Consider the following 21,936-nt stretch of genomic DNA (forward strand, 5'->3'; position numbering starts at 1 on the left):
TCCTGGAGGCCATTCCCCCCCCCCCCTTTTGTTGCCCTTGTTGTAGCCTTGTTGTGGTTATTATCGTTGTTGTTGTTGATGTTGTTCGTTGTTGGATAGGACAGAGAAATCGAGAGAGGAGGGGAAGACAGAGAGATAGAAGGATAGACACCTGCAGACTTGTTTCACCGCCTGTGAAGCGACTCCCCTGCAGGTGGGGAGGTGGGAGCTCGAACTGGGATCCTTAAGCCCGTCCTTGCACTTTGCGCCACGTGTGCTTAACTCACTGCGCTACCACCCAACCCCCTGGAGAATCCTTTTCGGGGGAATCACCCCCTTCAGAAACCTGCATCCATAGGTGCTCCATCCTCTGCTCCTTCTGTATTCTGGGCAGACTAGGTTTTTCTGCTGGTGATTCTCTCTGGAACATGAACACTCAGACTCACCTTCCTACCATGATGAGTACAGTGTCCTCATTAAAAAAATAAAACAAACAAACAAAAAAAAAAAACCGTATAAAATGACAGCGGACAGCAAAGAACTGGCCTTACGGTTAGAACATATTTATTTATTTAAATATTTACTTAGGATAGAGACAGACAGTGAAAGGGAAGGGAGTGTTAGAGAGGGAGAAAGAGAGATACCTGCAGCACTGTTTCACTACACGTGAAACATTCTCCCTCCAGGTGGGGACGGGGAGGGGGTTTGAGCCCTGGCCCTTGCACACTATAATGTGTCTACTCAACCAGGTGTGTCACCACCCAGCCCCAAAATTAGAATTATTTTCTGTTCTAGTGTGAGGTTATAGTCAGGCATAAATAAATGTTACTAGGATTATCTATTATATAGTCAGGCTAAGATTTGGATTTGGCATTAAGATTAAGGTCAAGCTCATGTTTAAAGAATTTTCTCTGTGGTGACTCTCAAACATCAGTTGGGTACCTTGAGCAGCGTTGGGGGGAATATGAAATGGGTGGACTGTCCAAGGGCGTGGGCAGCTGGAGGGCACATGACTGAATTAGTGGAGGGTCATAAGATGGGGACCAGATCCTGGCTGGAAGAGAATTCTAGTTACATTTGGGATTTGAAGTAGGGGTGAAAAACAGAGGGAAGCTCCAGTTAAGATGTGGTAAGTGGAGGTGGCTGTTAGCCCGGTAGAGCCCTGGTCCATTTTTCTGTTTATGACTGTCTAACCATGGGAAAGGCTGTGCCTTAATTTATATATATATTTCTGCTTGTGTTTCCCACCTCTGACTCATGCAGAATTTGGTTATTGGATCTGGACTCTGGCAGGGCGTTCAGATGATTGGAGGGAGGGGGTTTATCTGGGGACTAGGCCCAGGGACAGAAAGGTTACAGCTGCCTCTCAGCTTCCTGCTGTGCAGACAGGTGGGGGCTCAGAATTACTGCAGTTTGCTGTCTGATTGACCTAGAGTGCTCACCTGGTCGGGACTAGCATGTCACTGGACTGAGATTCAGGGCAGGCCCCACATCAGTTAGCCCCAGGTCATCAGCCACTCTGCTGGGTAGGTGCCACATACCTACGTAGATGACAGCATGCTGTATGTGAGCGGCCGTGGGATATGTGCCTGACTGCTCACTGCAAGTCCTGTTGTCTTCATTCATTCTCTCAACGCTCTCCCCCCAGGAGTGGCTAGTGATAGTTCCTTTTACAGAGGGGACACTGAAGCGTAAAGGGATTTCTGTCTTCAGACTGGGGCATGGTTGGGGTCCATCCCTGTCATCTCGCTCTGCACAAGAACACACCATCCATGATAGTCACAGCTCAGGTCCCCCGGGGGTGACTGGGACATGAAGGGGAGCTGGAGAGAGGTTCTGCCCATCCCTTCTCTTTCTTCTTCAGGAGGGGGCTGGTGGGTCTCTGTCATGTGAACATCCTTGCTGCCCTCCAGCTCCCTAGGAAAGTGTCCCTGTGAATTGAAGTCACAGGGATCTTGTTAGATGTTGCCTCTGACTCAGTGGCTCTGGGTGGAAACTGAGACTCTGCATTTCTAATGAGCTTTGGCTCCCAAGATGGGGATGCCAGCCTATGGCCCACACTCTGCGTCACAGGAGTCTAGAATAGGGCTTGGCAAACGATGCCCCGGGGACCAAATCCAGCCCACGGTCTGCTTTTTTTTTTGTTTTTAAGTTGAGACACTGAAATTGAAGTTTTAAATTCACATAACACAAAATTAAGTATCTTAAGTGAAATCATTCAGTGATATTTAGTACATGCACAATCTTGGTAATCCACTCTGTTGAATTCCAAAATATGTTTGTTACCCCAAAAGGAAATCTCACACATACTAAGCACGTAATACTACCTGTCAGCTCTTCCCACACTTCCTGTCTGTCTGTATTTGCTTATTCCAGATATTTCACATAATCACATGTGTGACCTGGTGTTGGCGTCTCTCACTCAGCACACTTTGTGACTTCATCCCTAGTGTGGGAAGTATCACCACTGCTCTGTTTTTTGTGGCTGGGTAATCTCCCATTGCTTCTCTAGAAGACATTTTGTTTACCATTCACCCTTTGAAAGATACTTGGTTGTGGCCACTTTCAGGCTATCTGTCTGTCTGTTTGTTTGTTTGTTTGTTTTTGCCTACAGGGTTATTGGTGGGACTCTAAGAATCCCCTGCTCCTGTGGTCATTCTTTTTTTTGGATAGGACAGAGAGAAGTTGAGAGGGGAGGGGAAGATAGAGAGGGAGAGGAAGAGAGAGAGAGACCTGCAGACTTGCTTCACCACTTGTAAAGCACCCCCCTTGCAGGTCGGGAGCGGGGGCTCAAACCCTGGTCCTTGTGCATGTTGATATGTGCACTTAACCAGGTGTGTCACTGTCTAGCCCCTACCTTTAGGCTCTTGTAAATATGCTGTTGTGAATATGTATATACCTATAATACCTGTTTTCAGTCATGGGTCATATGATTATTGTAGGTTGAATTTTATTGAGGAACTGTCAAACTGTTTTCCACCATTTTACATGCCTAGTAGCAATGTATGAGGGTTTCAGGGTAGGGGATATAGCATAATGGTTATACAAAGAGTCTCTCATGTCTGACACCCCACAAAGTCTCAGGTTCTGTGCCTCACACAACCATAAGCCAGAACTGAGTAGTGCTCTGGGGAAAAAGAAAAAGCAGTGTATAAGGGTTCCATCCTCACCAACATGTCTCATGATCAGCTTTTAGATTACAGACACTCTAGACAGTGTGAAATAATATCTCATTGTAGGTTTTTTTTTTTTTTTTTTTTTTGTAGATTTCCATTTCCCTGGTGGCTAGTGATGTTGAATATCTTTATTGCATATTAGCCATTTATATCTCTTCTTTGGAGAAATGTCAAGTTCCTTTCTCATTTTTAAATAGTTCACAGAATGAGTTGGGAAGCTTCATTGTATCTTCTTTGCTGGAAGATTCTGGGAAGAAGTGTTGCTAATTATTCATTAAACTCAGCCACAACCCATCTGATGTTAGAGTTTTCTTTGTTGGGAGGTTTGTGATTACTGATGCGACCTCTCTAGTTATGGTCTATTTGGGTTATTTCTTTCACCTTGATTCAATTTTGATAATTTGTGTTTTTCTAGTCATGTGTCTATCACATCTAGCTTGTCTAGCTTATTTGCATATAACTATTGGGTTTCTCTTTATTTCCCTTTTTAATTCTATAAGAACAGTAGTAACGGGAGTCGGGCTGTAGCACAGCAGGTTAAGCGCACATGGTGCAAAGCGCAAGGACTGGCTTGAGCATCCCGGTTCAAGCCCCCGGCTCCCCATCTGCAGGGGAGTCGCTTCACAGGTCTGCAGGTGTCTGTCTTTCTCTCCCCCTCTCTTATCTTCCCCTCCCCTCTCCATTTCTATGTCCTATCCAACAACGACGACATCAATAACAACAACAATAATAACTACAACAACAATGAAAAACAACAAGGGCAACAAAAGGGAAAATAAATAAATATAAAAAATAAAATAAAAAGAACAGTAGTAACACCTCACATTTTTTTTCTCACTCTAGTTACTTTTTCCCTCTTTGGTCTTTAGTATGCTTAAAGGCTTTTCAATCTTGTTGATATTTTCAATAAAAATTTTGGGTCATATTGATTCTCTTTTTCTGCTATCTATTTAATTTATCTTTGTGTTACTTTTATCATTTGCTTTTTTTCTGCTAACTTTGGATTTGGTTTGCTTCTCTTTTCCTAGTTCCTTAAGATGTACAATTAGGTTATTGGGTTTGTTTTTTTTTTAAATATAGAAGTTCTTGGCTATGGTTTCCCTTTTGACACTGTTTTTGATACATCTACTGAGTCTTGGCACGTTGTATATTCTCTCCCAGTGAATCTCCGGCACGTTGTTTATTCTCTCTATATCTTTTGTGAATTTGAGGCCTAGCATTGTGTGACTTCACAGCTCTTGTGCTGTTTTGCTATTCAGATAGAGACTGACAAAGAGAGAGGGAGGGTCATGTTTCAAATTTCTCCTAGTGATTTCTCTTCTGACATATTCCTTGTTTAAGAGTATGTTTAATTTTCAAATATCTACAGCCTGGGTGGTGATGCAGTGGCTAGAATGTTGAACTTAAAAGAATGAAGTCCCAGAAATAAATAAAAAATAATAATAAAAAAAGAATGAAGTCCCGAGTTCACTCCCTGTGAATTCATGTGTCAGAGTGTGGCTCTCTTTATTTTTCTTGTTAGTGAGTAAATATCATAATTTTTTTCACACGCTTGTGAATTTTTTTCTTTTTTGACTTCTAGCTTCGTTTCATTGTGATTGAAGATAATACATTGCATAACTCCAGTCTTTTAGAATTCATTGAGATTGACCTTGTCACCTCACACCTGGTATATCCTGGAGAAATTTCATGTGTACTTATATGTGATGTATATTGTGTTCTTGTGAGGTATTCCATCTGTGTCTAGGCTAGGCCCAGTTGGATCACATCTTCTTAGTCCTTATTAGTTCGACTAGATGTTCTATGTACTAGTCAAAATGGGGTGTTGAGCTCATGAATATTATTGTAGAACTGCCTATTTCCCTACTCATGTCAGTATTTTTTTAGAAAGATTGTTTTAAAAAAATTTAAAACTTTATTTTTATTTACTTATTATTAAATAGAGGCAAGAGAGGTAGAGAGGGAAAGAGACAGAGAGAGACACCTGCAAGCTTTCCCCCTGCAGTTGGGGACCTGGAGCTTGAACTTGGAGCCTTGTGCACTGTAACGTGTGTGCTTAAGCAGGTGCGCCCCCACCTGTCCACATTAGGATTTGTTTCTAGTATGTCTGTAGATAATGTTTGGTATATGTTAATAATTCTGAATTTATTAGATGACATGATACTTTTCACAACGTATAATGCCCTTTAAATTTTTTATGTATTTATTTTCACGAGGGCTGGGGAGGTTGAGGGAAACACAGACTGCTTAGCTCTGGCATATGGCGGTGCTGAGAGTTGAACCTGGAGATGCTCGAGGTCTCAGATATATTTGCTCAAATACTGAGTTGTTTCCTAGACTGACATCATTTTTGTTTTAAATCTACTGTGTCTTGGCTCCAATTCAGTTTTTTTTTTTTTTATAAATGGCTTATAGTTGAATCCTTTTTTAAAAAGTATATCATTGGATTATGTTTTAAAATAAAAAATCTTTGTTAAGATTTATTTTCATAAGAGATACGGGGTTGGGGAGTGCAAGAGAAGGGGAGAGAGATCAAAGCACTGCTCAGCTCTGGGACGTTGGGTCTCAGGCATACTAATTACTGTGCTCTAAGAAACCAAGCTATTCCCTTCAGCCCTAAGATAAAATGTTATTAGAACTCAGCTACACCTATTTGTCTCTCTATTGTTGGTGACTGTTTTCCTGATTCTGAGGGAGTGTTGAGTCCTTGTGACAGAGACCATATAGCTTGCAAAGTCGGGAGCAGTGACTGTCTGCATTTTAGTTTCATGTCTTCAGGTGCGGGGTTTGAATCCAGGGCCTTATATGTGTGAAGCACTTGCTCTGCCACTGTGCTACATTCCCAGTAGTTACTCTCTGATCTTTTTCCAGAAGAAAAGTCTGCCAACTGTTGGTCTAGGACATCTTTTACAGTTTCCTCCTGGAAGCTGTAAATTTGCAGCAGTCTGGTTAGTCGCCAGCTAGTGGTCCCATGCAGCAGAGCCTGGGGCATGGCGTCTGTCTCTCAGAAGCCTGTCACATAGGTGGTGCCAGGAGCAGAGCTGAGCATCCCAAGACCTCACTTGATTGACAAGAGAACTAGATTTCTTCCTACCCCTGAAATTAGAGTGAAAAGCAGTGTGGGATGGGATTCTCCTACTCCCAACAGTCACTTTGGTCCTGGGATGCCAACTGTCCTAGCTGGCCTGAGGCCATTCCTAAGACAGAGAATTTCAGTTTTAAAAGCTGAGAAGACTGGGAAAATCAGGAAAAGTTGGTTCCCCCATCTGACTGCCCCAAGTCTCACCTGTATGGCCTCCCCCCCAACCCTAGTACCATTCAGGGAAACCCCCAGCTACGCAAAACGGCGGCGGCTGGCCGGCCCCAGCGGCCTGGTCTCTCCTCGGCCTCTGCAGCGCTCGGCCAGTGACATCAACCTGAAGGGTGAGGTGCAGCCGGTGGCTTCTCCTGGGCCAACCCTGCGAAGCCTCCCTCACCAGCTGCTGCTCCAACGGCTGCAGGAAGAGAAAGACCACCGAGAGCGGGACAGTGACCAGAATGACATTGGGGATCCTGCAGCAGGCAGAGGCAGCCAGAGCAAAATCAGGTAGGAGTGGGCTGGGGGGAGGGTCTTGGCAAGGTGCTCGTGGGTGGGTACCCATACTCAAACTAGGAGAGGCATAATGGCCTAATAGTGGCACTTCTGCAGTGGTGGGCTGGGGGTGAGCGGACTCCCAAGCTCCCAGTTGGACCTCCTTGGGTGAATAAGGGCAGAAAGTCCAGTCCTGTGGGCCAGGGCAAGCCTCCCTGGTGACCTCTGGTTGGAGCTGGAACTTGCTTGGAGGATAGTGGGCAGCTGGAGGCAGGGGCTATGAGGAGGAGAGGGTTTGGTCCAACCCGTGGTTTAGAAAGTTTACTGTGATGCCAGGGAGAGGAGCTAGGACAGGATGAGTCTGGGCCAGCCAGGAGGCATGTGATAGGGAGGTGGGAATGGAGCTTCCTCTCCAGGAGGGCTTGACACCTGTAGGTCTATCCCCAGGGGGAAACCTACTCCCCCTCCCCCCCACCCCCCCACTTTCCAGCCCTGCATAACCACAGGCTCTGGTTTCTCCCCTTTACCTTTCCTGGTGAGCTCTGAGACCCCAGGGACATGTGAGCGAGGGGCATGGCTGGGAAGCCTGAGCCTCAGCCCTACTGGCCTCTGTGGACTGCAAGCAGGGGATGCTAACTGCAGATAGGATGGTTGGGGTCCAGTGTGGAATTTGCATCTGCTGACTGTATGGGTTTGGCTAGGCCAGATAACCACTCACTCTGTGCCTGCCTTCCCATCAGAGGGTGGGACTAATCCTACCCACGTCATTTCCTTTGAGAAGCTTTCTGGAACCCAAGCAGAGGAAGGACCCCCTGTTAGGACGGGGGTGGGGGGCACAGCACAGGCTGGCTGCTGCTGGTTAAGGTGTTTCTCCTTCTGCACCTCCAGGGCAGGAGCTGTCTTTCTTCCTCCAGTTTTCTGAGTCAGTCACAGACAGAGCAGGTGCTCAGGAGACACTGCTGAGTGAAAGGGTTACATAAACAGCACTTGGTTTTCACCATGACAGCTGGGCGGAGTGGATCATCTTGCTTAACCTTGACCATGTATGAGACTGTGCTCTATGAACGTGATTTTACAGATGAGGGTTCTGATGCTCAGGTGGGGTTAATGTCATGTCTAAAGTCACATCGCTGAAAGTGGCACAGTTGGGCCGTGGATCGACCAGATTCCTTCCCAGGCTTCCTGATCACTCAACAGAGAACTGAGGTGCCATAGGAGTTTCTAAAAGCCCTTTCCTTCTGCTGCTGTGCCTGCTCACACAGCTGGCACCTGTAACCTCTCCTTTTGTGTCTCTGCCCAAACACCGAGACTGTTTGTCCTGCCCCAAATTGCCTTAATTCTCTCCTTTAGTTTTTGCACGTCTCGTGGATTTTCCAAGGGCAGGCCAGGCAAATGGCTCCAGGAACAAGCTTGAGAACGTTTTGGTTTTGCAGAGGGGCCACCCACTATGGAGGCCACACATTCCTCCCGGGTTTCATTATTTTTTTTTCTCTATATTCATGTGTCATTTCAGCACATACAAACTAAGAGCTGCTAAAGTGGGGGCACTAACGCATTAATCTGTGAGGACGACAAAGTAATTACTTTCTAGAGACATGTATAAGTTACCTAGTGTGTCTGATGCGGTTGGAGCGGACAGCCAGGGTCCTAAAGGTCTCAGAAGGATACTGGTGGCTGGGACTCTAGACTAGGAGTAGCCAAGGGGGCGGTGACTGAGGGAAAGGGATCTCCCTCCTGAGTGACCAAGGGGCTGCAGCCTCCAGGAAGGGCTGAGCAGGGCGAGAGCCTCAGAAGAGATCTCCTTCGGTCAAAGGAGAGGTGGAATTTGAGCGGCAACTGAGCGACGAGTTCCTCAGGCGCCCCCTCTCGGTAGAACCTGATATAGAGCCCCTGATGCCCAGAAATGTGGCTGAATCCCCACCAGCCTCACAGAGCGGGGCAGAGAAAGGTGGGTGTAGAGCTGAGAGAATAATCTAACTGGCGGGTGAGCAGGATCCGAATAGTGGGAATGTGGGGAACAGCACCACGAGCCGCCCAGAGGAGGGGAAGGGAAGGGATCCATCCGCTGACAGGAGAATGGCTGCTTCGCACGTGCCAGAGAGCCTGGAGCAGGCTGTGAGCGAGGACCTGGCCTGCCCAGGGACGAGGGAGCCTGCACGGGCTCTCGTGCAGGGCGAAGGTGCAGGCCTGGGGCTCGAGGGGGAGTGGCCTGGGAAGGTGGTCTGCACGCCATGGGCACGGGCACCAGAGGCAGGTCTCCAGGAGGAGAGGACGCAGGTCTGGAGGGGCATTCGGGCACCTGGCAGGGGCGCGGCCAGGGAGTGAGGCTGTCAAAGCGGGGATGGGGGTGTGGACCCGCGGGGGGGGGGGGCGCCCTTCCGGGCCTGGAGCTGGCGAGGCCGCTTTTCGGACGCCCGGGCCCTCCGCAGTCCCCACCGGGACGCGCTGCCCGCCGCTCCCGCCCCCTGCACCCTCGGCGCGCCGCAGTCCCCGGCTCCCCCACCGGCGGCCTGTCCCCCGGGGCCGCGGGAGGGCGATCGGCGGCGGGGCGGGAGGCCGGCCACCGCGCCCGCAGAGGGAGGAGCCGCGGAGGAGGCGGGGCGCGGAGCGGCGCGGCATGGAGCGAGCCCGGCGCGCCCGGGAGCGCAGCCCCGCGGCCCCGGAGCCCTGAGCGGGCGCGGCTCGTGCTGGCGGGAGCGGGCCGGGCGCGGCGGCGCGGCCCATGGAGCGGTCCCGGGCCGGGCCCCCGGCGGGCGGGCGGGCGGCGGCGGGCGGCGGGCGGCGGGCGCTGCGGCGGCGGCTGCGGTGAGGCCGGCGGCGGGGCCGGGCCGCGCGCCATGGAGGCCCCGGGCGCCGGCTTCGCGTGCCCGCTGCCCCCCGGCATCGCGTCCGTCACCTACGTGTTCGTCTACAGCCCCAGCGGGCCCGGCGGCCCCGGCGGCCCGGGCCCCGCGCCCGGCCCCGGCCCCGCGTCCCCCGCGCCCCCAGCGCCGCCGCCGCGGGGCCCGAAGCGGAAACTTTACAGCGCCGTCCCCGGCCGCAAGTTCATCGCCGTGAAGGCGCACAGTCCGCAGGGCGACGGCGAGATCCCGCTGCACCGCGGCGAGGCCGTGAAGGGTGAGGGGCGCGGGGGGCGGGGCGCGGGGTGCTTGGGATCAGCGAGGCCCAGGCCCTCGGGGGGTTCTCAGTCCTGGAGGTCTCCCCGAGCTCATTATGGGATGCATCTGCCCCTGGGGACCCTTGTCACTGAAGGGAGGGGTGTCTGTCTCTGGGGTTTCTGTCGAGTGCATCTCTCTCCATCCTCTGTCACCAGAGAAGCTTCTCTGTCATGGGGCTGTCCCTGTGTCATCGTGGGGCTGGTGTCATTGGAGTTGTGTGGATTGGAAGGACCCTTCCCCTGCATAGAGCCCACCTCGACTGTGGGCTTCCTGTGTCTCTTCTGGGACTTTCTCATTGGAAATTCTTGTGACATGTGGGGACCCTTGCCATAGAGGGGGAGGGAGGTCTATGACAGCTACTAGCTGTCTGTATCATGAGAGTTTCTGTCATTGGGACTTCCTGTGTTCTGGGGAAGGAAGGGGACCCTGAGCCACGACAAGCTCCTCTCATCTTTGGGGTCCTGACCTCACAGGGTCCCATGTCCATGGGAGCCTGAGGAAATAGTTACACGGGTCAGCTCTCTTTGGCCCACTGTATGTATGGCCCAGCCCCTTGACTACAACAACCATAAGCTCTTGGCAATGATCCCTGGGAGGGGCATTGGAGCAAGGAATTGTTCAGGAGGTAGGGGAGCAACCAGCTGAAAGGGCAGGTGCTGGGCTGTGGCCCCTGCCTCTGTCTCCTGCCCTCCCTCAAGCGTGTCCATCTGTGTGTCTCCCTGTTCCTGACATGCCCATCCTGTGCTGTGCCCATCTGTTCTTCTCTGTGCATCTCAAAATCACCCAGGGAAAAAAAATCAGAGGATGCAGGGTGGGAGGGTAGGGAAGGGGCGTCAGAGGACGGGTAGGTGAGCAGAGTCGGGGGTGGTGGTTTGTTGGGGGGGGTCTCCTGGTGGCCCTACTCTCTCCTGACAGTCTGCCTGGCTTCTGTTCCTCCAGTGCTCAGCATTGGGGAGGGCGGTTTCTGGGAGGGGACCGTGAAGGGCCGCACGGGCTGGTTCCCTGCCGACTGCGTGGAGGAGGTGCAGATGAGACAGTATGACACACGGCATGGTGAGTTACCCCCATGGCCCCTGGAGGGCTCCCCAGAGCACTGCCCCTTCCAGGTCCCCTTTGGCCCAGCGTGAAGCTAAAGTCACATGGGCATTCACTGAGAAAGGGTCACAGTAAACTCAGACACACCTTGGGAGTGGACACAAACTTATGTACATGACACAGAAACACCACCCCCCCCCCCACCATGTTCTCACAAACACAAGGGCAACTAGACACAGCACAGAGCATCGGAGACTCGTGGCAGGCCCAGTGGATACACACATTTCCTTGTGCACGTGTCTGCGGCCTCACAGCTCCTGCCCAGTGCCCACGCCCCTCTCCCCACCAGGTCCCCACAGAGATACTTGGTGCCTGGAGTTCACGCGTGGCTCACAGAGGAGCAGGGAGGTCAATACGAGCAGGGCGGCAGCTCTCCAAAGTGGACAGATGGCAGTGCTGGGAAGCTAGGGCCAGCCAAGAGGAAATGAGGCCAGTCAGACCCAGAGGGGCTGCGGTGGGTGCCCTGAGCTAGACTGAGGTGAGGGAGGCAGGTAGGGATGCTCTGCATCAGCTCCATCCCACCCTGCTGACCTCTTAGGCTGCCAGAAGGACCCCTCCAGGTGTGGGGGACCTGAGGGATGTGAGATGGTCCTGCCAATGGGAAGCAGATCTGGGGGGTGAATGAACCCTTGAAGCCATCACTCAGGGCTACCAGAGGGTCCCCAGGCACACAAGTATTGTTTCTGGCCTAGAGAACTGGCAGGGTAAGGGACCCTCCCCCTCCTGAGAGGTGGCTGTGGGTGGGTGCTGTGGTGTTTGGGGTTTGGGTGCCTGTGTCCCTCCCACTACACCTGGAGGGCTGGGCCTGGGTTGTGCTTCCCTTGCTTTGAGGTCTGAAGTTCCTCAGGGAGCTGTCCTCTGAAGCTGGGCAGTCCCACCCGGCCCCCATGACCTCTGATGGCTGGGAGTGTAGAAAAGATACACTCCCTATGGCCAACCTGTGAGGGTATGGGGGCTGGCACTTGGCAGTGGGAAGTGATTACACACACCTGGACCCTGATGCCAACCATGTGGGTGCCATGTGCCCCCTGGGGGTGGGCGGCCGAGGAACTGGTTTCAGACTGGATCCAGAGGCCTTTGGGCCTAAGTCTGAAGCTGGGGGTCCAAGGAGGTCTGGTGTAGAGTTGGGACTTGAGACTAGCAGGCAACTGTTCGTGCAGGCGGCTGACATCGCTTCAAGGGGGACAGGCGGGCACTGTGGTCCCGAGGGACATGTTCATGTCTGTTGTAACAGATGTGGGCACAGGGTGCTTCCTAGGTGGCTTGAAGAAGCCAGAGGACTTCAGAGTAGAGATGTCATTTGTGCCGAGCCTTGGAGGAAAAGCAGGACTTGTCGAGATGGCCCATTGGTGGGTCGAGGGCAGGGCTGTCTGCTGGTGTCCAGCACGGTCGTCAGGATGCATGTGTGTGGCACCTGCATGCTCTGTGTAGTGTTGGCGCCTGGCACATTTTTAAGTGCTTTTATTTGTATCTCTGACTCAGCCTGCTGGTCCAGGAGGTAGGACAGGTGTTGTCAATTCATTTCTAGCAGGGCAGGTGCCAAGAGCCACGGGACAGAGACTCAGTGAATCGGGGCGTGGGCTACAGGTTATTGTACTAGCCATCTCACCCTACGGGCTGTGGTTGAGTGAGGTCCTTCATATGGTGTGGAAGGCACTGAGGGTGGGGCTGGAGGGAGCTGTTGACCAGATGGGATTGTAGGACCAGGTAAGGATGGTGACACTGAGTCTGTGGCATGGCCCAGGGGTGTTGTCTTTACTGCAGGTGGGTGAGGGTTTGGGTGAAGATCCACAAAACAGAGAGGGCAGGTAGAGAGGGTGGCAGGCGATGGGCTAGAGTGCACAGAGCAGCCTGGTAGAGGCCTGTGGGCTGTGGTAGGTCTCCTGGGGCCGGGGGTTGGGGTCGACTCTGGTATTTGTGGCCTGAGTGCCAAAAGGTTGGAGAGAAGGGAACCTTTCATGAGTGGCTAGTGGGAGGAACCTACAGAGGCTGCCCACTGGAACATATGGAAGTGACCCTCCTTTCCGCTGCTCCAGGCAGTCTCGGATGTGGGACCCAAGGACGGAGTTCTGCCAGAGGCCGGAGGGCAGCCCAGGAACCAGAACCTGCTTCCAACAGGCCCAGATCCAAAGAAAGAGCTGTTTCTGAAATATCTGTTTCTTAAACTGGATTGGGGACAGAGAGTGACTTAGGAGGCCAAGGAGGGGACGTCGTGCCAGCACACGTGATCTAGGCCAGAGCTCAGGGTCAGCAGAGAGTGTGCCCGAGGCACCTCTGGCAGGGAGGGGAGAAGGTGACCAGTGGAGCCCTGCACGTTCTGAGACTGGTTTGTAGGACACCAGGAAGCTGAGGCCCCGCCGGCTGGCATCCGCCCTTCTCCTCCTCTCCCCTCCCACCTCAGTAGTCCCCCCTCCTCCTTCCTTCTTTCCTTTCTTCCTTTTTCTTTCTTCCTGTGCATGGAGGGTGAGTGATCCTGCTGCATGTTTTCATTCCAACTGACTTTTGTGTGTCTGATTAATAAGACTGGAAAGAGGATGTGTTATGTAATAAATACAGTTTGTTTAGTCAACCGGATCTATAGCCAGCAGGCTAGTGAACTGTGGAGTTGGGGGCTTCTTCCCCAGATGGGTGCTGTGAGCATTTCTGCAGTGGATGGGTGTGGAGAGGTGGGGTGTGGTGGGGGCAGGGAGGGGTCCCCTGTCCCACCTGAGAGCTGTAGAAGCCTGGCCTGACCTGGCATTGGGAATGGCAGGAGGTTGGCAGAGCATGCCAGAGGGTCTTAGTCATGATGGGCAGAGAGGGAGCTGAGGAGAGAAAACGGGAGCACTTATGAAGGACTTGAGCCCTAGGCTCATGAGGCACCAGCACCTACTCTCCAGGGAGACCATTGGCTCACTGAGAATCACACGCTGAGTGGCAGAGTCCTAAGAATCTGAACCAGTGTTTTCTCAACACTTGTGTCTTCTGATAGTGACAGGAGCTCTCCCTTCTCTCCATCCAGTCACTGTGCCAGCAACTCTTCTTCTGTCTGTCTGTTCTTTGACTCACCCACCCACCCTGCCATCCATCCACATAGAATGGACCAACCCACCCAGCCACCCCAGTCCACCTCCTTCTACACAGCCACCCCCTACCCCCCATCTCTCCATCTCTCCATCCACCAGCCTGCCATCTAGTTAATTCCTCCACCAGCTTTCTGGCCACTTGTATACTACCATCTGCTGTCCTTCCACCTCTCCGCTCGTCTCCCCACGCTCTTCCTTCTCATCTACTTGTATCTCTGTTTTGATCCTGTCGATCAGTCCTGCCTCCCTCCTTTGTCTCTCTACCCTCAGTTAGCATCTGGAGGGCCATGTGCCAGGGGCTGAATCAGAAAGTAAATACAATGTGGTCAGTACCCTGAAGGAGCTCACACTAATGGAGCAAACAGGCCACCCCAAGTCAAGGGCTTCCCCCTCTGATGTTATTTCTTGTCACTTACTCTTGCTCTCTCTGCTCCAGTGGCACGGGCAAGCCAATGCTCACCATGGGGGCTTAACCCTGAATGCCCTCACTTCCTGACTCTCTACCCACCTATTTTCTGTGCCTCTGCTTGGCTCCCTTGTTGGTGTGGCCTGCCTGGGGCCGCCCTGGACATCAGACTTGCTCTTTGCCCAGTTCTGCTTGCTTTTCTCTTAGTGTTTGCCTGCTTTTGACATCTTATGTATGCACCTATTTCCTGTCTCCTCTCTTCTCTTCTTTCTCTCTGAATAGATTTCACGTTCCAAAGGGAAGTTTCGTTCTTTTCTCTGCTGTGTTCTCACAGTCCAGAGTGGACAGTGCCTAGTACATAGCAGGAGTTTCAACAAGTACTTGTTGAGTGAGTAGATGAAGCTTGAGAGATTCTGGACTGATAGAGACAGAGAGCTGCCAAAGTTGACAGCCAGGCAGTGTTGGCAGTGTTGGAGTTATCCCGGGGACTCTCAAGGCCATAGGGGCTGGATACAGGTGCCGAGAAGCCCCCAAAGGGGAGCTGGAGTCAGCCTCGGGTAGGGGAGCTGGTAGCTGGAGATGTAGATCAAACCTGGGGGCTGCAGGGAATCAGCAAGGCCCACACAGGGGTGTGCTCAGGCAGAGGCTGGCTCTGATATGGTCGTGATATTAGGTTTAAGTGTGCAGATGGGGACAAAGCTCTGGGGGCTGCAGTGACATCAGGGAACTCAGAGGCAGGGGCTGGAGCAAGGGGTACCTTGGGGTGGAGCCTCAGTGGGTTTGTGAGGGATTCTGTGGAGACACAATACGACTTCCCAGGCCAGTGCATACGGGTCTAAGCGATGGCACTTGAATGCAGCTCGGGTCTCATGCACAGGCATGTACAACATTGAGCACACATGTGAGCACAGCATTGAGCACACATGTGAGCACAGCATTGAGCACACATGTGAGCACAGCATTGAGCACACATGTGAGCACAGCATTGAGCACACATGTGAGCACAGCATTGAGCACACATGTGAGCACAACATTGAGCACACATGTGAGCACAGCATTGAGCACACATGTGAGCACAGCATTTTAAAGTTTGCTTTGCAAGTATTTACAGTGGTGTGATTTTATTGCCTCCAGAGTTGTTGCTGGGGCTCGGTGCAACAAATCCACTGCTCCCAGTTGCCATTTTTTTCTTCCTATTTTTATTAGATAGGACAGATAGAGATTGAGTGGGGAGGGAGAGAGAGGTAGAGGAGAGACATCTGCAGACCTGCTTCTTTGCTTGTGTCCTCTGTAGGTGGGTGCGGAGTAGGGGCTCGAACCCGAGTCTTTGTACATGGCAATGTGTGTGCTTAACTAGGTGTGCCACTGCCCAGCCCCTAAAATTGTTTGTTTGTTTGCTTATTTTGGATAGAGACAGAGAAATGGAAAGGGAAGAGGGGGTTTAAAGGGAGAGGGAGAGAGAGATACATGCATCACTACTTTATTGTGCTTGAAGCTTATCCCCCGCGGGTGGGGACTGGAGAACTGAACCTGGGGCGTTGTGCATTGTAATCTGTGTGCTCAACCACATCCGCTGCCACCAGTCCCCAAGCCCAGCATTGATGCACGGCTGCAGCCACACATACAGCTGTCTGACACACACTGTGACATACTTGGATGAACACATGACGGAGGGCCACACACAGACCTGCATGTATGCATGCTATATACAATGGCAGGATGGACGGACACACACACACACACACACACACACACACACACACACACACACACACACCTACCTTTGCTCACAGCTCTGGAGCACACCGACTCCATAGTCTTGTTAATTTGTTACCCAGTCCCAGTCTCCAGAAGTCAGCCTCTTCCCTCAGCCTTCCGACTTTAGCTTCCCTGAGCTTAGAACCCCAGGATTTGGGCCCTTTGCACCCATGCTGGTGCCATCAAGCCTGAGAAGCGTGTATGGGCAGAGACAGGTGACCAGCATGGTTGAAGGACAGTCCACGTCAGCTGGAGGATGTGACCCTCCATCTGCTCTTGAAATTCTCCTCAGAAACCCGGGAGGACCGGACAAAGCGACTTTTCCGCCACTACACAGTGGGCTCCTATGACAGCCTCACTTCACACAGGTACACACAGAGCAGGGGGGCAGGTTGGAGGGGGGCGCATGGAGGTGGGACATCGGACATGGTGGGTGTAGTTAGCAGAGGTGGGTCCCAGCCCCTTTGTCGCCTCTTGCCCAAGTCAGTGCCAGGGTGAGTCCAGGGCTGGTCTGTCCCTATGGGGTCCTGCGAGGGACACACAGGGGGGTGGCTGGGCCAGCATGCCCTCTGTTTCTCACCCCTCCCTGTCTTCCTCCACCAGCGATTATGTCATTGACGACAAGGTGGCCGTGCTGCAGAAACGGGATCATGAGGGCTTTGGTTTTGTGCTCCGGGGGGCCAAAGGTAATGAAGGGAGGGGCGCCCTGAGGATGTGGGCTTGGGTGTCAGGCCTGCAGGGGCTGCGCTTTGCTTGGGCGTCTCTGTGTCTGGTCTCCCTTGCTCCCCTCTTCCTGCCTCGGCCCTGTCCTCAGATTCTCCCCTGCCCCCTCCCAGCCTCACCCCTAATTCCAGTTTCTCCCCTGCCCTTGCCTTGTTCTGCTCCCGCTTTACCCCTGCTTCCCTCTCTGCCCCCTCCCAGCCTCACCCCTGTCCCCTCCCAGCCTCATTCCTACTCTACTCCTAACCTTACCCCGACTCATGCTGGCCCTGCCCCCTCCCAGCCTCACCCCTGCCTCTTCCCAGCCTCACTCTTGCTCTTGTCCGTGTTCCACTCCACTCTCTGCCTCGGCCCTGCCCCTCCTATCCTCACCCCTACCCATTTCCAGCCTCACCCCAATCCCAGTTTCTCCCCTGCCCTTGCCCTGCTTTACTCCTGCTTTACCCCTGCTTCCCTCCCTGCCCCTCCCCTACCCCCTCCCAACTTCACTCCCTCTCTTGTCTCTGCTCCACTCTATTCTGCCTTATCCTGACCTCTCGCAGCCCTCCCTGCCCCCCCAGCCTCATTCCTGCTCTACTCCTAACTTTACTCCCACTCTTGTCCCTGCCGCCCTCCCAGCCTTATTCCTGCTCTTGTCTCTGCTCCACTCCATCTCTTCCTACCTCACCGCTGCCCCTGGCTTCTCCCCTTGCCCATCTGCCTCACCGCTGCTGCAGTCTCTGCCTCTCCTTGCTCAGATTCATCCCTGCCCCTCCCGCCTTGTCCCTGTCTCTCTCCCTCTCCACTCACACCCTTCTTCACCTTCTACTTGAATTCCGCTCTCGGTTTGGAATGCCTCTAAACAAGGCAGCGACTCCTCACCCCTGTTGACTTCTGGGGTCCCTGTGGTGGCATGTCTAGTGTATGGGAGGGACCCTTCCTTGTGGGGACGAGTCGGGAATTTCTCAGAGGGGTGTGCCCCAGATTTCTGGGCTGGCGTTTGTGCATCCCATCACTCTGCCCCCGGTCCTCTGGTGCTTGCACGTCTGGCTACCTGTGGGGGGTTGTTGTGTGGTGGCAGCCACTTTCAGGATCGTGTTGGGGCAGCACCTTCCTAACTGTCGCCACTCTGCCTGCAGCAGAGACCCCCATCGAGGAGTTCACGCCTACACCGGCCTTCCCGGCGCTGCAGTACCTCGAGTCTGTGGACGTGGAGGGTGTGGCCTGGAGGGCTGGGCTGCGCACGGGAGACTTTCTCATCGAGGTAAGGCCTCTTCTAACCTGTGTGACCTGGGGAGAGGGGGCCGTGTTGAGTCTGAGCCCTCGAAGGTCTCACCTGGCCTGCCCCACCTGCCCACCTGTCTGTCCCCAGGTGAACGGGGTGAACGTGGTCAAGGTCGGCCACAAACAGGTGGTGGCTCTGATCCGCCAGGGCGGCAACCGCCTGGTCATGAAGGTGGTGTCGGTGACGAGGAAGCCCGAGGAAGATGGGGCTCGGCGCAGAGGTGAGGGGTCAGGCTTCAGACCTCTGCCCACAGTCTCCCCTCAGGCTGCTGACCTTAGACTTTTGCTCCCAGGCCCATATCACTGCCTCCCCTCCCTGACCCCAGACTGCTGATTTAAGACACCCGGACCCCTGACAGAGTGACCACGGCTGGGTACCTCGCCCACACCTCATGGCAGACTGCCAACCCTGACCCCAGGCCTGTGACCCCTGACCCCGGGGTTGCCCCTCAGATCCCCACCCGCTCCCTCCCACCTCCCCCCCCTGGCTGGAAGAGCCTCCTTCCTGACACTGCCAGCAGCTGCCTGGAGGCCGGGGTTGCCATAGCAACTGTGAGGTTGACGCTGCCGCTGCCGCTTATTGTCGGAGGGAAGGGGGAGGCGGCACCTGAGGGAAGAGGAAAAGCGTCTTCTCCCAGCGACATCGGCAAAGCCGGGCCCAGGAGGCTTTGCTGGCCCAGCCCAGGCCAGCCCAGGCCCTGGCTTGGCTGACCACACCCTGGTCCCAACAGGGAAGTGGCCTCCAGGGCCTGGGAGCCCTGGAGCAACACAGCTGGGCTGGGAGACCCCTCCCAGCCCCCACCCTATGGCCTTGGTGTCCCCTGGCTGTGCCCTGGGAGCCTACAGGGGGGGTGCTCGCAGTCAGCACCGTGTCCCCCGCTGGGCCCCTTGACTACCTCCTGAGGCCCCTCAGCACCCCCTGAGCTCCCAGCACCATGAAGAAGTTTGCGTCGAGCCGCAGCCTGAACAAGATCCTGGCCCAGTGCGACTCGTCCTCACGGGAGTACGAGGAGATCCAGGCGGTGGAGCGCAAGTGGCACCTGCACCTGGCCACGCCGCGCTGCCTGCTGCTGGACAGGAGGTCCAAGGCCTCCCTCTTCTTTGCAGCCCCGCCGCCCCCCAAGAGGGCCCCCAGCACCACGCTGACCCTGCGCTCCAAGTCCATGACCGCAGAACTCGAGGAACTTGGTGAGTGTGGCTGGGGTGGACAGCCGTCAGCCAGCCCGGGGTGGGGAGGCCAGGGGGAGTGGAAGTCAGTCAGAGACAGACAGGGGAGTAAAGACAGATGGACAGATGGGTGAATGTGTCCCAGGTAAAGGGGTGGGTGCTGGAGTAGTGGAGAAACTGGGCATCTGTGTGGTGAGGAGGGGCTGGACATGTGTGTGAGGTGTGTGTGTGGGTGGGGGGGGGAAGGCTGAGTGGCTAGGTGACTGGGTGAGAGGTAGACAGGGGGACACCAGGACAGACGCCTGGGGGTCAGGGCCCAGCCCACCAGCATGTTTGCATGTGTGTGCATGTGCTGCCTCTGGCTCTCCTCATCTCCAGTCTGACTCTTCTTAATTTCATCCAAGTGAGGAAGGAGTGGGTTCAGAGGACCTGAGCTACATTTCTGGCCCTGCCAAGTGCTGGCTGTGATCTTTGTATTTTCCCCTCCCAGCACCTGTTCACTGTTTTTTTTTTTCCTTTGCGGGGGGGGGGGGAGTGGTGGGGTACTTATAGCGAGCTGCCAGTCTTACAGGGCCACGTGAACACTGCTCGTAAGGTGGTGGGACAGGCTCTCGGGATCTGCGGGAGGGTGACAAGTGTGTTGGGGCTTTGATAGGGCATGTTGTGGGCACAATCCAAGGACCACCACCAAGTCTCATTTGAGTATTTCTTGATTTATATGACTGTTAATAGTGACATCCTGGGCATGCCACAACTTAGATGACCATAAGCCCACTCACTGTGGGCATATTGTGATTGTAGCACCGTCACAGGCCTGTCTTTACATGTGTGGCCACATCCTGGCATATCAGACCTTCAGCATCCTCCACAGGAGCCTGTCAGCACACGTGAGGATTTACTATAACGCGCTTTGTCTTTCCACAACACAAGACGAATTCTAGGTCCAAACATGGCTCTGATTCCATCCTGGACACAGGAAAGCTCTAAGCCTTCTTTTAGATAGGGTCACAACCCTGGCTTCAGGGTTCTGCTCAGTTCTGACTCAGCCATAAAAAAACACTTAGTGGGGGTCGGGCGGTAGGGCAGCGGGTTAAGTGCACTTGGCACAAAGCAAAGCGCAAGGACCGGCATAAGGATCCTGGTTCGACCCCCAGCACCCCACCTGCAAGGGAGTCACTTCACAGGCAGTGAAGCAGGTCTGCAGGTGTCTCTCTTTCTCTCCCCCTCTGTCTTCCCCTCCTCTCTCCATTTCTCTCTGTCCTATCCAACAACAACGACATCAACAATAATAACTACAACAACAATAAAAAAAAACAAGGGCAACAAGAGGGAAAATAAAAATAAATAAATAACGAAAGAAAGAAATAAAAACACAGCTTTTTTCCCCAAATCATCCCTGGCCTTATTCACTGTCCCTATGCTGTCCACAGGCTAATCATCCCTTCCCAAGTAGGTGCTCTCGATGGCAGTCTGGTTCAATATGGAAGATAGCTACTGAGATAGAGTGATCTGGCCAGGTCAGGAGTTTCCTCCTCATATGCATTCTGAATGCAATAAAATTTGCAAAACACAGCAGCTCAAAACAAGAGGAATCCCCATGTCTCAAAAGTAAAAAAAAAAAAAAAAAAAAAAAGAAGAAGGGGGAGGGAGTCAGGCAGTGGCGCAGCAGGTTAAGTACACATAGTATGAAATGCAAGCACTTGTGCAAGGATCCCAGTTTGAGCCCCCCCCCCCCGCCCCCGTTCCCTGCCTGTAGGGGATCGCCTTCCAGGTGGTGAAACAGGTCTGCAGATGTCTCTCTGTCTCTCTCCCTCTCTGTCTTCCTGTCCCCTCTGAACTTCTCTCTGTCCTATCCAAAAAAGAGGAAGAAAAAAAAAAAAAAAAGAAAAGAAAAGAAAATGGCCACTAGGAGCAGTAGATTCATAGTGTGGGCACCAAGCCTTAGTGTTAACCCTGGAGGCAAAAAAAAAAAAGAAAGAAAAAGGAATTAAAACCAGAAAGTCAGAGGTTTCCAAAACTCATAATGGCCTAGGCCAGGATGCAAGTCATAAGGACAAAGTACTGGGGTTCTGATACCCCGACAAAGCTAAAAAACATGACATACATGGCCACAAGAATTGGGAAAGCTTGAACCAAGTCCATAGACTGTAACATCAAAAGAACTGGAGGTCATAGAAGAAGAATGTAAAAACAACAAAAACAGATATATAAAAATTAATTTGAAGAGAAACAGAACAGAACAGTACAGAAAATGATTAAGTGAATTTTAAAAGAAATCCTAAAGGACTCTTACTGGAACAAAAGTATAGCCACTGCATTTTAAAATCCATGGGTGAGATAAACAGTATACCAGACACTGTTGAAGAAAGAAACAGTGAATTAGAAAATACATCTGAGGAAATTATCTTGGATACAGAGCATCAAGACAAAAATACAAAATATCAAAGGGGAAATGAGATTCTTAGGTTAAGTGAGGAAAGTCTTAGCCAAATGAGAGTTCTAGAGGGAATTAAGATTGGAGAGGATGTGGTCCGGGAGGTGGCACAGTGGATAAAGCATCGGACTCTCAAGCATGAGG

General features: G+C 52.9%; 1 protein-coding gene across 1 annotated transcript in view; it reads left to right on the plus strand.

Moving 5' to 3' along the window:
- Positions 1-21,936, plus strand: part of SHANK3 (SH3 and multiple ankyrin repeat domains 3) — a 51,111-nt gene that overhangs the window by 6,907 nt on the left and 22,268 nt on the right. The window contains 8 exon segments of the mRNA XM_060190778.1: positions 6,468-6,741; positions 9,641-9,843; positions 10,824-10,937; positions 16,501-16,576; positions 16,812-16,894; positions 18,047-18,171; positions 18,280-18,412; positions 19,299-19,379. Of these exon segments, the coding sequence (XP_060046761.1) occupies positions 6,468-6,741; positions 9,641-9,843; positions 10,824-10,937; positions 16,501-16,576; positions 16,812-16,894; positions 18,047-18,171; positions 18,280-18,412; positions 19,299-19,379 (1,089 nt within the window).

This window comes from Erinaceus europaeus, chromosome 4, assembly GCF_950295315.1.
Source record: "Erinaceus europaeus chromosome 4, mEriEur2.1, whole genome shotgun sequence".
Lineage (NCBI taxonomy): Eukaryota > Metazoa > Chordata > Mammalia > Eulipotyphla > Erinaceidae > Erinaceus > Erinaceus europaeus.